Raw genomic sequence first — 17,095 nt, 5'->3', positions numbered from 1 at the left:
TTATCGTTTGCTTTCCTATTTTCAATTATTTCATGACCTAAATGAACATTACATATTTACATTAGTATCTTTATTACTTTTTGTAGAGTTCTTAATATTTGTACAATTTGTTTATAAATGCTTGAATTGTGTTATCGCAGGGACAATGACTATTTCTTCGAACAGAATTTCAAGGTGTAAAATTTGAATAAATTTTAGGAGTCATTAAATTTACAAAAAAAAAAAAAACGCATGAGTTCCACGAAATTTACTCTTTGTCGTGATTACTTACTTGTACGCTTAAATTATAAAATAATTATACACAAAACTGATGTAGTTAATTGTTGATAGTACACACGCAAAAAAAATAGTGTTTATTGCAAATACTTAACTAAACGTCTCGTACCATTTGTCAAGTACCTACGGAACGTAACACAGTAATACAATAAAAATCTAACTAGTATTAAAATAAAAACTTTCATGTACAATTAAAAAAGATAGTGACTAATGGTAACCACTTTGATTTTATTTCCATAATTAATTAATGTTAGATAATTCACTAGCAACCAAACCAAACAACTTGCGCTAGTTTAATTATCCTAATTTCTAGATAAACGTTTTTTTATGACGAAAAGATATTGAGCTTTATAAAATTCTAATAGTTAAGTTAAATAACAATGCAAAAATTATAATATAATTAATTCATTTAATTGAACATTTATAATTAGAGTGTTAACTATAATATTTTATATGATAATAAAATAATTTGAAAAATAAAAGTTCTATTTTTAGATACTCAGCTCAATATTACAACACATTTGTTAAAATATTCCCTCCTTATTAACGCTAAATGACTCGGTTATAAATCAATTCAAAATGTTATTATACAGAATTTGTTTTTTTTTCTACGACGTTTAACTAAAATAAGCTTAATGTGAGAGCAGCTTATCATTTTTAGTAATAGCCGGTTTAATTTTGACAAAACTTGTGAGTAAAAATCAAAATAGCATAAATTATTTTGTCTTAAATTCTGAACTTTTCAAGCAGAAACCATACGAGTTTAGACGATAGAACGTGAAACGTTATAAGGTATGACGTTTCATTGTAAGTCTTTTGCTCGTGTTGTTTTAAGAATGTAAAAGTTTATGCAAAGTAAAACCCAATTTCCACTTCATTATAAGCGAGTACCGACATTATTGGTTTATAAATAAATTCAACTGCTTTTTACAATCTTCTTAGAATTGTATTAAGTTTCCAAATTGCTCTACGTTACTCATATAAAGGATTTCACCTCGAAGGTTTTTGGCTGTATCTCACAAATTTGTGTTATAACGTGTGACAAATGCAATTACCTGATAATTATCTACGCGCCAACAGTTTTTGTTTATGATAAAGAAAACATGTTCACCGAGTTTTCAGAGAACTGTGTTTTATATCAACACTATTACACACCTTTGTTGATTAACAGTACATTTACTCGTTTTTGTACAGAAAACTAAGTATAATATCATACAGTTGAAATGAAATTTAACTTGGCACAAAATTATTGCAACTAGTTGTCGCCTATAAGGTAAGCGGTGACAACATTTAATTTTCGTTATTAAGTAAACGTCAAGATCTATTAAAACGTTTAAAATCTCAAATGTCGAGCTACCCCAAAAGTTTCAGCCGACTAATTGCATTTTAAATGTGTTCACATGTCACATAAACAAGCTAAAAATTCATACGGGGTACACATTAAATAGGATTATTAGAAATCTAAAAGGTTCTTGACGATCTCGGCTTTCAAAAAGCTTGTCGTCATTCGAAACAGTGTGTAATAAATAATAATATTATGCGAAAGGACAAGCAGTATCTATGAAATACCATTATATTATTGTTGTTCGAGTTAATTAGAATAATTCAAGACCGTCAGTGATAATTATCATTATTTTCAAACTATTTCGCATAGGTAATAATTCGCAGAATGATTCGTTTGCACTTACTGAGGGCGCCGTTTATTTCAACTCCAATAGAGTTCACAAGTAAACTCGGAGTAGTCTCTAGTAAAACATTACGCTGTCCTTTTCTCACTTTATTAGTTTGGTCGAAATTCCGAGGAAATAATATTAGCATTATTCGTGTTTATTAGCTAATTCTGTTAAAACTATGAATCGATGTACACAGGTAAGAACTCGTGTACATTCTAATTCAGAATTATCTCTAGTTTCAAAACTAACAATAACTTGGAAACTGCGAATTTAATTGTTGTTTCCTTGTTTACTAAACTTTACTCGGACTAATATTTGTTTGTAATTAGGTGTTAAAATAATGGACTTTGTCGAGATTTCCATTTACACGCTTGTTACGGTTTTTACTATTGCAACTTCATATTAACGCTGATTAAATATGTGTAAAATACTAAATTTTAGTTAGTATAAACTTCACATCTTCAAAATGATAAAGATCTCTATATTGCCGATAGTAAAATAGTAAGGAGAATCGAAGTGTTTTTTTGAATTTATATTTTATTTTTTCCCAATATTTAAAATAGAAATACAAAGAAATATAAACGGATTGTTATTTTAAATGTAAAATCGAATCTCACGATATTCTTAGAAAAGCAGTATAGCGAAAGATTAATAAAATTATTGAACAAAAGTATTAGAGTAAGTATATTTTATCATCTTGTCTTATTCTTCCTAGACATAATTCGGGCCACACTAAATGTTGTATTTGTCTTTTAATTTTTAATCCTCGTTAAACATTATTAAGAGGGTTAGACATTAAAACTGTTTATATAGTTGTAGTAAAAAAATACACACGTATGCAGAATTAAAATGATGACATTGTGTTTTTATCTCAACTCGTTTAAGAAAATGATTAAGAGTAATTACTTGTTAAATAGTAAAATATTAATTAAATATGGAAAATTATTCATCATAGTAGTAAAATGACTCTTAGTTATTAGGTACAATAATTCACTAGTGCATTATTCTGCAACACTTTTATTTTTATCTTTGGCCGTTAATTTTTTATGCAATACCGTGTTGATTTCGTAATCTTTGATGCACTACGGTGACACATTGCAGTGTTATCGCAGTTTTGCGGTTATTTTTACGTATTCAAACGCCACTATAAGTTGAATGTTATTAACCAGCCACAACGGTAACCCTCAGAATATACCGGTCACCGACATTGACCGTCGTTCGAGTCTAGTGGTGTTTACCAGACATTCGGTTATGATTGCTCGAAGTGCAACAAGACGGGGTACTGAAATTTCCCAGGGGGAGGACACCGATCGATATGTCTGGGCACGGAGAAGAAGTGTTTTTTATGTGGGCGTCGAGGATCATCGGCGACCAGGCTTATCGTAATCGCCCTGACCCACTTTCTAGATTTGCGCCCCCGTCTGTGTATGGTGACCTACCGCAATGCACACGACGGCACCGCAGTGCAATTAATGTTTTGTGCGTATACTGTTATCGATTTGTCAGGTGAACGATCGTAGTAGTCAATTTTTAGACTGGAAAAACGTCTTCAACGAAAAGCGTTTTTGTCAAAGTAAATGTTTTGCTTCACGAGATTTCGCCCGAAGAAATCGAAGGTACGAATACATCAAATAGGATATTATTATGAAAATGTTCGGAGGAATTAATTCCCAAACTATCGTGCAAAACAGAATATTATGTACCTACAAAGGAAAAAGCATCAAAGCCGTGTTGAATACCGAGAATCCTTTTGGTGTAGTCTCCCACATGTTTGTTATTCGCCGGAAAACAAACCCGTGCGAGCATGTAATACTCTCAGCTCTCATACCGCGTCTCTCCAGTCCTATCTCTCTCCTATGCAAAACTTAATGTACGGCATACTTGAGTACAGCTGCAAGATTTTAATGAACAATGACAACGCGTAAAATGCAGAGATAAAATGGATAAACAATTTTTTTTGCTTTATGGGAAGCTCGCAGTAGGTTTTCTCAAAAGAGATTTTCCGTTCTTCTGCGTCGTTAAACGTTGATCGTTCAACAGCTATTGACATAACCAGAGCACTACATTTGCTTGTATTTAGGATTCGACACGAAAGCAACGAGTTCTGTTAACTGCTATTTTTTACTTTATTCGTGCTTTTAAGAAAATGTAATCGAATAAGCGGCTTTGACGTTTTCCGCACAACACTACTGCGATTTCAATTCACTTCTGATTTTTATTCGATTAGTCGCTATTTTCGACATACTAAATTACTTCAATGTTCGAAATTCTTACAAAATTACATTTTCCACGAGTATAATTAAATACTGGAGTTTACAATAAACATAATGAAGCATTCATGAAAACTATATTAACAAATTGTTAATAACAATGAACAGAAAACGTTAATAATTATTTTGGAAAATATTTTATCTATACATCCTGATTTTTTTTTTCCTGAAAAATCATTTTAATAATCAAAAATGTATCAGAATGTATTCTTAAGAATATGAATAGCAAACAAAATTATTTAATTCAATATTTTAACAAATTTCTTATTCACAATAATAATTATGACGAGAATCATAAAAATAGTACTGATAAATCAAAATGGGTATTTTTTATACCAAAATTGTAATAGTAATCAAATAGAATTGGTTGAGAAGAATGGATTAAAATAAACAAAGTACCATAACAATCTTGACATCGAAAATAAATTAGTTTTCCCGAATAGAATTTAGTATTTTTATTCAAAAGATACTTCGTCAATATATAAATAGTAATAAAGTCTTAATTTTAATTGAAAAAGTATGAACGGCTCTTACAAAATAAATATCCATTTTAACAACTCGGTGTACTCTGATTAAACTGTAGATAGTAAATACAAGAATATACAACAAAGAAGTTAAATTAATTATTAATAAATTATTCAAGTTTTTCCTTTAACAAATATAATTCACGTTTTTTATGTTTAATTTACGCTTCCGATTGAAATTCATTTTAATATAATTCTAAAAGATTGTTCGAGTAAATAGCAATTACTATATCGACGGTTGACTTGACAAACCAACAAAAATGAGGTATAAATCAAGCCATTAAAAAAAAATTAGATAAATATATTTTACTCTAAACAATAAAACAAAACACATTTCCCGCGAATTGATAACTGTTATGAAAGTTCTGATACAAAAAAATAAATGTTTTATATTATTATCCCTAGAATCGTTATAGTTATTTATGCATTCAACAATTTTATCTACGTAGAAATATTTTTATTGCGAGTTATTGAACATAATAAAAGTAAATTAAGGCCATTACACGCCACTGATCGCGTTTAATAAAACTCATTGATTTTCGAGATTGCTAAAGGAAAATATTGTTGATTCGGGTGGAAACACAGAGTATGGTGTTCAAAAAGATTGTAAGAAATTTTAATATAGTACATCATAATTCTCAGAAGTGATGTTTGTACGTTACATTGCCAACATTTTCAAGTTTTTTTTCACGACACAACTTTGAAGTAGAAATAACAAAAATATTTCAAAGAATTATTTGAAATTTCCGTACAAAACGAATAAAATCATATTTTATATAAAAATATTAGACGAATAACATTTCTTCGAATACTAATAATTTTAACTTTACAATAAACACGCCAAGGGGCTTAGAACTATTTCTGAATTCTCGAAAAACATTTAGTGCAAGTTTTAATGGCTAACTAAACTGTCTGTGGATTTCGAGGGCATTTTGTTTTCAAAAGTCTCAAGTCCTCTCACTACTATTAAGAACCTTGCCACTGTCAATGTATGTGTCTAATCAGGTACTTTAGACCCAATGACACGCTGTGCTATCAATCGCAATACATAATCGTTTTGCTATCGAGTTTTTACGTGTGGTCGTGAAAGCCAACGCGACTGTAATGAAAATAGCGCAACAAAGCCGCTGCCATATACGACACGGGTGAAAGCGACGGAAGACACAAATGTCGGTAGTCTCTCTGTGTCAGCATGAACACGACTTAAACGACCCATTAATTGTCATTTCACGCATAAATAGATGACTATGCTTTATGTTAAGTATTAATGCGCAATATTGTATTTTTAGCGACAAAACCAAACTCGACAGGTAAATATCAAAACATATTTTCCCGGTGGTTTCCACAATGACAATACATTTTCTCATTAGTTGGTCCAAGTGGGTGTATTGCGTTTCAGTTTTTAATTTTAGCCGAATAACTTTACCCAATCGTCCTATAATTGACTAATAGTAACTTAATCTTTATTGCATTGCTATTACTTAACAAATGTAATAATAGCAGAAACAATTACATAATAAATGATAAATTATTTCCAAATGTTTTTAGTAAATTTCCGTCTTAGATAGTAAACCAAAAAATTTCTTTGTTAAGTATTTTATACAGAAGTTAAATACTCACTAAAATTATTTAAACATAAATGAGTTATTCTGTATGAATACAAAATAACTCATTCGCAACGAACACGATTTTTTAAAATACATCACATGTTGAACAATATTTTTAAAAAAAACCATCAACTCAACCCAGGAAAATATTCAAATAAAAATAAATTCATTAAATTTTTGATAATTATCATAGAATATCGAGAACAATTGACTGGTCGCCCTTGTATTAAATGTAAGCAAAAATATAGTCAATACTGCCGTTATTGGTTATTAATATAATAACATTCAAGGACAATTCACCCTGTGACAGTGTTCAAATGATATCTTCAATAACATTTTTCAAGTCCAACTGTTTAACGTGAGACACAATTTTTCAAATTGTTTAATATAATATTTATTATTTTATTTGTTATTACGGCGTTTTAATCAATTTCAATGAGAAAATAAATCCTGGTTTATAACAATATTATGTATAATAAATCATAAATATACAATAAAATGATGTACATAAACTTTAGAAAAAGTAAACATTATTATTGAAAACGAATAATTAGCAATGATCGTTTAATTCAGGAAAATTTTCAGAATATTTTTAAGGAATCGTAACTAATAATAGCTCAATAAAAACTCTATTGAACAAAAAAAAACAATTTTTAGTTAACATTTTACTTTTGAATAGTCGATGCTCCATTCAAAACTTATTAACTGTTGAAGAACATACAGATTATTTACAATTATATAAATATCGGGTATGGTTTTGTCTATGAGTTATTATAATAAACAAATGAACCAAAGCAACAAAGCTAAAACTATTGTTTAGGCATCCTCATATTCTATTATTAACATATTTATGGGGTCAAATACTTTGTGGTTTAACCATGACATAAATGTACCATCATTGTATTTATCTCCATTAATATCCTTGTTTCTTTTCCAATGTCATTTAGGCCGTTTTGTTCTTATCACAACGACGGTGTATTTATTTATGTTTGTATAAATGTGATGAGCTTTTCTCAATCCGTTTATGATGTTGAGAACATTTATGTGTACCGAGGTTACTGCCCGCTCTATTTATATTATTTTCCTTATCTAATTTTTAAAATTAAACGGGTCAAGTACAATAATTGAGTTAGAATTTCTTATCATTAAATAAAAAAAGAGCAAAAATTGAAATAAAAATTATTAAAATTGTCTTAATGATTTTTTTTTTAATAATTATTAAAATTTGTTCTTCAATACAATTTATTGTTTTATTACATAAATTTAGTGAAACCTTACTTACTTATTAGTAAAAAATAAAATTTTTTAGTGCTACTTGATCGAAAAATCTTAAAGAACTTTTTGCAATGAACATTATATCATGACTTTATAGGATAAACATTTTAATAAAGAAAAGACAACAGTCGAAACCTTACTTTAATTTAATCATGTAAATTACCATATCATGAAATTTCTTTAATATAGAGTGATGCTTTTATCATTTACTACTTAATTAATTTAATATAAAAACAAAATTGATAACTTTTTATTAATTTCTTTTTTTTAAGTATTTTTAAAAATATTATTAATATTAATTGGCTTATTTATATAATAAATTATAAATATGCTAGTTAATTATGAATGCTGATATTTGACAAAATAAAGTTTACACCCTTTAAGGTATAAAGTACAATATCAATTTTTACTATAATTTTTATTTTTGATAAATTAAGTGGTTAATGGTAAAACAACCACTCTGTATATTTTTTCTTATGTATTTTTATTACTACGCATCAAAAAAATAAATCATGAAATGAAAAAATACCTTTTAGTGAAATGATACGTAAAAACGTCTTCCAGTTCGTTAGCTGCTGTTATTTTCAATCAGGTTATGATTTATGATTACATTGAATACATTTAAAAATCAACTTCCTTAAATATCTTGTTTCATTTGCCTAATGAACATCAAANTTATGATTACATTGAATACATTTAAAAATCAACTTCCTTAAATATCTTGTTTCATTTGCCTAATGAACATCAAAAATATTCGTTTTTTATAATCATTTACATAGAATTAAATTGTGTGATATAGCCTGCTAAAAATAAATGATCTCGTTTCAATTTTTAAATTCGCACAATAATTAATTTTTACAATAATACAATCCTATATTTTATATTGACTCATGGCGTATTTCGGTTGGATGATGTTTTATTATAATTTAAAAAATTATTAGAGTATGAGTATTAACTAATTAGTGCAGAATAGATTACTATATAAATATTTTTATTAATAAAATTTTACTTTACAAACATATTTTTCCAGCAGAATCCACGTTTAATTAAATTTGTATAACTCAAATAAACGATATATGATAAAAATACACACCCCAGTGTGATCGTGATACAGTGGGACGCATCATAGTTGGGCCAAGTATAGATAATGTCTGATTGTGATTATATTTTTAATATTATTTAAAATTGAAATTACATTAAAAATATTAAAATAAAACTAAAAAAAAATATTAAAAATATTTAACACAAAAAATGGCGGATACGTATTTCGAGATCAATGTTACCAAAGATAATACACATAGCGTTAAGCACATATATAAAGTGTTTAAAAAAGTAAGGAAACTGATATCTATTGTTGTCATTGTTTGTTTGTTTCTCTAGTTGATATTTCTAAAAAAAATATTAATATAAAATATATAGATCAACTAAATATTATATTTAAAGTTGAAAACAAATTAATGATTGTAATACAATTATAATGAGCAATTTTTTCTAATTTAGTTATTTTTATGTGTCATTTTTAGTCAGAAAAAATACAAAAAATGATCATATGTATATACGAATTACCAAGTATCGAATCAGTCCTATAATAATAAACATTTTGATTTATTATAAAACTATATAACTTTGTACTATAACCTGTAATTTATATTCAGTAATGTTATTTCATAAAGTTAATGCTGTAAAACTTAATTAATCTGTTATGGAAACTGATTCAGACATCAATCATAGATAGATTTAATCTATTTTTTATAGATGATTCAACTATACTTTCAAATATGTGAGATTAATTTTTTTAACTACATAATAATTTTGTTGATATATTAACCGTGTTTTTAAATTAGGGTAACTATTTAGATTTAGTTCTAACTAATTAGTTATTTCTTATAAACTATTACAATACCTCAGTTATTATGATTATTACATTTACTATAACAAGTATAGTTATTTTAATTTTTAAATAATCTAAAAACCGCGATTTTAGTATTAACTAAATTGAATTATTTAAATTTATACTTAAATCGATTCGATGTATCATTTTTATTTTCACTAAAATAGTAGAATAATTTGTAATTGTAAAATTACGCTGAATATTTCTCAATTTTTTTAATGGACGGAAGAGCTTATTCAGAATTTTCCATTTTGTTGGACTAATAAAATAGTCGCCGTTTATTTTTTATGCTCTTCGTATTTATAAAGTTTTTGTTCATTTAGTTAGTTGTTTTGAAATTTTATCATGACGATTTTCCGAACCCTTTTTCGTCAACAATTTATTTTGTTCTTCGTCAGTGGAATGATTTCATTTTATTACATGAAATCGTTGTAAATGCTATCAGATTCATGTCTGCAATTGCAAAGTTAATGATCATACTTCCCAATAAAGTTTTTAGAAAGAGAAATAATATAATACATACGCATTGCAATAGAGAAAAACGGTAAAATTTTATGAGAGATTACAGAGACGACTAGCCATCGTAAACTAGGAAACTGTTTGTTAGTTCTCGCGTTGCTTACAAAACGTTACTGTTCAAACTAATTGCCGTTTATGTTAAAAACAAAATAAGTTACATGACTTGTCCACCTGTTTTTATCTTCAAATAAAAATTCAAATCTTAACAAGCATGTAAGACAAACGTTTTGACAACAATTACACGAATACAATAGCTGTTATCATCGCCCATTAGCTTTACAATTAGCGTACTTAAATAATTGTTTATTACAATCCGAAGTAGACATAAGCAGTGATGATTAAAAGAGCGACCTAGAAAATCGGTTGTTGGATTTTTATCGACCGTCCAGCGAGGTAGCCCGAACTTTTATCAGTTAAATGGCCACGAGACTTGACTTTGCGGGTAGACGGCGGTAGTCCGGAAGACCATGACCTTGGTTTGTTAACGAAAAAAAGCAAAAACTTGCACTTAATCCAATGACGGAAGTTACAATGCTAATAAATATACGAGCAGAGAGCTAGTTGTGATCAGTGCGGTTTTCGGAACCAAACAATTATTCAACTCAAAAATAAATTTTTTTTTTCAGTAAATATAATCATTCTAAAAATTGTTCAATAGACACTAAAAATCAAAGAATGTGGCAAATATTATGTATTGTACTCGTATCACTTTTAGACATGTCCGTTCAACGTGTGCCGGTGAGAATTTTAGGAAAATGCAACTTTTTTCATTATTTCTAATAAGTAAACTTCTATGTGTTTAAGGTTATGTTGCCATTATCTGCTGAAGGTAAGCCTGGTGAAATGAGTCAACAATCGTTTTCCGATTACTTGAGCTGGTGGCAGAATCTTATTGGCATTGGAACTCCTACTGAAGACGTTACACCTGAAGTACCAGTGACTCCTATTGATCAGAGCACTTGTCCAGCATGCAGTAAGATTTTTCCATTAATTTTTCATATAATTTATTTTTTAATGTTTTTTATTTTATTTTAACAGCTTGTGGAGCTATTGGTAAAAAGAATCGAATAGTCGGTGGAGTACCAACATACAAACATCAATATCCTTGGATGGTTATGTTAACATACAAAGGCAAATTCTACTGTGGAGGAACTTTGATAAATCATAAATACGTTTTAACTGCTGCCCACTGCGTTCACGGGTATAAGCCAAACCTTATTTTGTAATATATACTAATTACAACCTATTATTTGATTGAAAACGCATTTTAATTTTAAATAAAAAATTGAAAAACAAAAACAATTTCCTTCATAGTAAAAATATTAAAATATTCCAATAAAAACGATATTATATAACAAAGTTATTTGTTAAAAAAGGATATAGTTGTATTTTCTTTAGACTTTTCTGAAAATAAGAAAGTTATTATATTTTATTTTATGCTCGTAATCCAATTCAGCAAAATATTTTTCGTATCCTATTTTATTTAAATAAAAAAATGTATCACTTAATTTTTTTAGATTTGATGGAAAGAATATTGGTGCCAGAATTTTAGAACATGATCGTAGTATTACTGATGAAGCTCAACACATCGATTTTAAAGTGAAAAAGGTAATAAAACACAAAGGTTACAGTCCATCCTCTTATAATAACGACATCGCCCTACTTCGTCTTGATACCGAAGGCATTGAATTAGGTCAAACAACTGGAATCAATCCAGTGTGTCTTCCTGTTGAAGGTATAACTATTAGACATTTTTTTTAAATTAAGAGTAAGTTGTTTATTCTGAATATTGGTCTAATCTGTTACAGGAAAAAGCTTTGCTGGTTACGAAGGTATAATTTCAGGATGGGGTGCAAAAAAGCAAGGTGGGTCATCTTCACAAATCCTCCATGAAGTGTACGTACCAATTATGAGCAATGAAGACTGTAGAAAAACAGACTACGACGCAAAAAGAATAACAAATAACATGATGTGTGCCGGATACCCGGAAGGAGCAAAAGACTCATGTCAGGTAATAGGTCTTATGAATAAAATATAAAATTAGCAATATTCGGTATTTTAATTAAACGTAATTTAGAAAAATTATTTCGAATGGTGCGTTATAAATAATTTAAAAGCTAAATAATGTATCTTAAATTTTATTAAAATAAATTCTTGGGTTATTTTAAAACATCTTAGAAGTGGCACGAATAAAATATTACTAAAATTAATAGTTTCCAAAAGCACTTAAAAGTTTTTAAACTTACTAAAAAAACTAATATCAATAAACCTATAGTGAATCAATGCCAATTAAAAAAATAAGGAGGCAGGTGATGCACTCGTATGCGGATCAAGTGAGATATATCTTGTGACATAATATGTATTTCATTACCAAAACCCACAATGTAACAAGTCAATTCTACAGTATAGTATTACATTAATTTTTAATTAGGAATTTTGATAGTGGTGTTTAATGAACCCCAAAATTGTGTATTTCAAACGTGTTTAGATTGCTATTGTATCAAAATATCATGATGACAAGGAAGGTTAAAACCTCTTATAAATTTTACAACTCTTAAAACGAATAAAATTTAAAATTCAAATTAAGTGATTCACCGTTTAGTGATTAATGAGTTTACCCGGAAGAAAACTGATTTGATTATTTCAGTATATTCCCAAATGATAGTTGCCATCATGCCCTTGAGAATAATGATTTTATTGTGTTCTTAATTTATAGGGTGACAGTGGTGGCCCAATGCATATCGCTAACAATTCAGCATTACATGTTGTTGGTATGTATGTTTAAAATAAAGTTTATTAATCTTAATATCTACAGATACCTAATTCATTAAATTTTAGGTGTTGTTTCATGGGGAGAAGGATGTGCTCTAGCGAAAAAACCCGGTGTTTATTCCAGAGTAAACAGATACTTAAATTGGATACACAACAACACACTTGACGCATGTCCTTGTACAAATATTTATGTACCATCAGCAGAATAACACCATTCAAAATGAAAGCAATCAAGATCTCAAACAATTTTTATTTAATTATGTATTTTTTGTACAGCACTCATTAGAAAATTGTTATTTAATCATTTTAATTTATAATGTTAATTTTCATTGATTTATTTATTATTAAAAATATATTATAAATTTCATTGAAAAAATATTTTTATTTATTTACGTTATAAAACTTTCAAAAGAACTGGAATATAACAGTTGGATTTAATAACAAGTAATGAATTCATATTTATTAATAACTTTTAATGCCATCACATGTAAGTACAAATACATAATAAATACATTTTTGTATTATACAGAAATGATTAAACATAATTTAATTATTTAATTTTTTTTAAAAAATGAACACAAATAATAATAGATGCACATAGTAAGTTTTGGATACAATTTTTTTTTAGCGTGTTATCTATTTTCGAATACAGATAGTATAATAGATTCTCTTTCCCCAAAAAATATTTAAAAAAAGTAAAATCTGATAATAAAACAAGATAACAATAAATGTTATTATATTAAAATACTGGCCACAAAATGTTTAACACCTTGATATTAACATTATCAAAGATTTTATAAAAATTATTTTTATCAATTTTTTTACTTTATATTACTTTTTTTCATCATTGATCATATGTTAATGCAGCCGCTATGCTTTGCGGGCGAACATTTTGAATAACCCTGTTGACTTGTGTATATTTTCAAATGACTTGAAATTTAACACACTAATATAAAATAAATAGGAATATTGTCTTTTGTTTATCAACAGTCGTGGTAATTCAAGGGAGATTAGGGTGATATCAATATTTTCGAAGTTTTGTTGTTTGTGCCCTTATAAATAGCAGAAAATGTCTAATTTTGAAATTACATTAATTTTATACTTGTGGTTTATTTCTAGGCCGTATGCAAAAATATCTACAAATAATCTCTTGGCTTTTATAAATGCTTAAAAATCCTGTCAAGTTATGCAGAGTATAATAACTACAGTCTTCATCTTATCATGTCCGTTAGTCATGAGAAGGGTCGTTTTAGGTTTGAATGTAAAAACATTCCAGCACCGGTTTTTAAAGGATTGGTTAACGCATATTTTTTATCAAAGATATCCACCGCTCTAATGGCGCCCAATTGTTACTAGTAAGTACTCAATCTTTGTGGAGGCTTCATCAATGCCATCATAACTATAGTAACGGTCGACCATTGTTCATTTTTTTCCTTTTTAGTATGATTTGCAAGTCGACTGATCATATTTAAAGTAGCTTGAATTCAAATAAAATAATTTTATGCTCAAATATGTCATACACATAAATTGAATCATAAGAATATTCATTCGTGTGAAATAAAACAAATAAATACTTATGATCAAGCATATAAAAAATATTTAGCCTTTAATTATTAATAAAAATTAAAAACTAACTTTTTCCCTAGCTACAGAATAAAAGCTATGTTATAGTCAACAACAACAATTATATACATAAATTACAACTTGATTGTATCATGATCATGATAATATAATTTCATATTTTTTTATTGTTTAACATTGCTTTATTTTTTAATACTTTAAAATCTTTAGCTTAGTGATACTAACGTAACTAAATTATGGAAGACAAAGTAAAAATGAAAACGAAATTAAAACCGCTAGGTGCTACAAATTTTAATCAATGGTCTGATGATCCAATAATAAAATACAAATCAAAACAATACAGCAACATCAAAAGTCGTTATTCAAAACCGATGTCACTCATAACTCGTACTCATACAAAAAAAAAATATGTACCGGAAGATGTCCAATTCGATGAAAAAAACATAGTAAAATTGGATCAAAATGATCTTCAACGCAGTATTGTGCTCAAATATGGTATTCCTACTTTAAAAGCAGCCATGACCAAATTGACTATACATTATGATTTAAAGACCGCTAGACGCAAACTATTACCTATGTATAAGTATATGTATTTGGAAATGGTTGAAGACAAACAATTTTATGCTGCATCAGTATTCGAATATATTTTGATAATAGATAATGAGCGGACTACAATAGCGCCCCTAGCGCCAGCGCTACGAGAAAATGATAATTTATTATTAAAACTTAGTGAACATCTTAAAGCTATCGATATTCCAGAAAATGGAATCGCTCAAAAAGTTTTAAATCTCTTAAAATTAACTATAACATTTGCTAATTTGTCTGCGGAATGGTGGTGGGTGGCCGAATATTGTTTATTGATTGCTACGATGTTGGTAGACGATTTAAGTGAATTAGACAAAGCGACTGTATTATTCATAACTGGTTGGTTTTTAAAAAAGACAGCAAAAAGTTCATTAGAAGATGCAGCTAGTTTCTTTAATCGTTCTCGTAACATGAGTTGGAAACAATCTTGGCGATTACCTTTAATAATTCAAGAAATTATTGATGATGGCATACACATAACAAAAGGTCCCTTATGGACTGCCGCTTGTTTTTATGAATATAAAACCTTAATGTTAATAGCAACATGTCAAAATTCGAAATGGGCATTACGTACAGTTCAAACAGCTCTAAAATTAATAGAAATTTCTGGACCTAATGATGATCAATATTTGACAACTTTTGAGCTGGGTAAAAGATACTATGCAGCTGGAATGGTTGACGAAGCAATAGATACATTTATTAAATGCTCTACAGCTTGTAAATTAAACATTGATCTTGATAATGATTTGGATCTTAGAGCTCTTCTCGAAGCATCTAAAATATTACAACGAAATGATAATAAAATGGAGGCTTATAAGCTACTAGAAACAATTATTAAAGACTCCAAGACACGACGAAAAGAAGAAATTCTCATTTCAGCAATTGTGGAGATGGGACATTTATCTATAAAATATGAACTCGACAGTAACGGTTATTTTCATTTTTCTTTAGCATATAATCTACTTAAAAATGGACGAGGCAGAGAAGTTTTCAACACAGAAGACATGCTAGTTATAAGTATGCACGCTGCAGCGCTACGTACTAACTTATTTCTAAAATCTAATTTTCAGTCTTTTTGTAACAATAATTTTAACTTGTTGGAAGTATCCAATTGGTGGAGAGGAAATCAACCATTAGTAACGTGGCATGGTGATCAAATGGTTCTTAATATAGACAAAATCGAAGATGACATTATTAGAGAAGTTGCTTATGAAATTCACAATTATCTTAAAAACAACAAAAATAAAGTAACTAAAAATGTATTGGAAGAAAGTAAAATTGAAGAAAATTTTAGTGAAGAAGATCAAATAATAGAATCAAATATAGAGGAATCGCTACATGATGAGAAGAATGTAAAACACATTATGATATCAGAGAATTTATTTGGGTGAACTAAAACTACAATATAAACCTAACAGTAGACTTTATAAATGTTTGACTGTTTTATGTCATCGCTGTTTGTTAACCTTATTATAAGTTTTGTAACTTGTGTTTTATAATAATTTTTAATTATTTTAATATTTAAATTTGAAAAAATATCTATCAAATACAAATTTTACCAGGTTATAAAACATCTTTTATTAAATCATATTTAAAAATAAAGACGTAAGTCATCTTTCATACACCAAAATAGCCATATGATTGTATGAATTGTAATTAATTATTACCTGCATGCAATAATTTCCTCTTAGCAGCTTTAACTGTAAATTGATAATTGCTAAATTGATAACAACGCTTCAATTTTATATCTACAATATTCAACGGTTTTTTTTTAAATTTCGATAATTTACAAATTTTATGCACATAGAGTAGTAATGCATTAAAGAAAATTTTTATTTTACATAATTATAAATGTTTTTCATGGTTTAAAAAATTTGAATCACTTGAAATTATATAATAATAATATTGCGAATTTTTTTGTGTGAGCAATTGCCAAATTTAAAATAAGTGAAATTAATATTAACTACTATTAAGATTTTTTAATTTCTATACAAATGCATGAACCAATCAATAATGATTATTTATAACAAAATAAATAAAAATTCTGAAAATCTTTACTTATTAAAAATTGTAACATGTTAAGACTGAAAAGTACAAGTTCAAAGAAAAAATATCATTGTTA

General features: G+C 27.9%; 2 protein-coding genes and 1 long non-coding RNA gene across 3 annotated transcripts; 2 read left to right on the top strand and 1 right to left on the bottom strand.

Moving 5' to 3' along the window:
• Positions 1-6,994: 6,994 nt before the first annotated feature.
• LOC126902794 (uncharacterized) lies at positions 6,995-9,107 on the bottom strand. Its single transcript, XR_007703323.1, has 3 exons — positions 8,644-9,107; positions 8,155-8,284; positions 6,995-7,439 (listed from the first exon to the last, which is right to left on the bottom strand). It is a non-coding gene; the product is annotated as an uncharacterized LOC126902794 (long non-coding RNA).
• A 1,476-nt stretch (positions 9,108-10,583) lies between these two features.
• On the top strand, positions 10,584-13,119 carry LOC126902791 (trypsin-1-like). The gene is made up of 7 exons (XM_050680397.1): positions 10,584-10,773; positions 10,840-11,008; positions 11,074-11,236; positions 11,553-11,770; positions 11,844-12,046; positions 12,752-12,806; positions 12,874-13,119. The coding sequence occupies exons 1-7, from the start codon at positions 10,711-10,713 to the stop codon at positions 13,014-13,016; spliced, it is 1,014 nt and encodes a 337-aa protein (XP_050536354.1). The 5' UTR covers positions 10,584-10,710; the 3' UTR covers positions 13,017-13,119.
• A 38-nt stretch (positions 13,120-13,157) lies between these two features.
• Positions 13,158-16,406, top strand: LOC126902789 (uncharacterized). The gene is made up of 3 exons (XM_050680394.1): positions 13,158-13,251; positions 13,927-14,162; positions 14,599-16,406. Exon 3 carries the CDS (start codon positions 14,625-14,627, stop codon positions 16,362-16,364), a length of 1,740 nt encoding a protein of 579 aa, XP_050536351.1. The 5' UTR covers positions 13,158-13,251; positions 13,927-14,162; positions 14,599-14,624; the 3' UTR covers positions 16,365-16,406.
• Positions 16,407-17,095: the final 689 nt, after the last annotated feature.

This window comes from Daktulosphaira vitifoliae, unplaced genomic scaffold (assembly GCF_025091365.1).
Source record: "Daktulosphaira vitifoliae isolate Bord-2020 unplaced genomic scaffold, ASM2509136v1 Scaffold_3, whole genome shotgun sequence".
Classification (NCBI taxonomy): Eukaryota; Metazoa; Arthropoda; class Insecta; order Hemiptera; family Phylloxeridae; genus Daktulosphaira; species Daktulosphaira vitifoliae.
The sequence above is the reverse complement of the archived record's forward strand: the minus strand, read 5'-3'. Positions and strand labels throughout refer to the sequence as shown.

Excerpts from the sequence above, each read along its gene's own strand:
- LOC126902789 (XM_050680394.1), top strand. The coding sequence starts at position 14,625 with ATGGAAGACAAAGTAAAAATGAAAACGAAATTAAAACCGCTAGGTGCT.
- LOC126902791 (XM_050680397.1), top strand. The coding sequence starts at position 10,711 with ATGTGGCAAATATTATGTATTGTACTCGTATCACTTTTAGACATGTCC. Across the intron at positions 11,237-11,552 it reads GCTGCCCACTGCGTTCACGG|ATTTGATGGAAAGAATATTG; the intron begins GTATAAGCCAAA and ends TAATTTTTTTAG. Across the intron at positions 12,807-12,873 it reads TTCAGCATTACATGTTGTTG|GTGTTGTTTCATGGGGAGAA; the intron begins GTATGTATGTTT and ends ATTAAATTTTAG.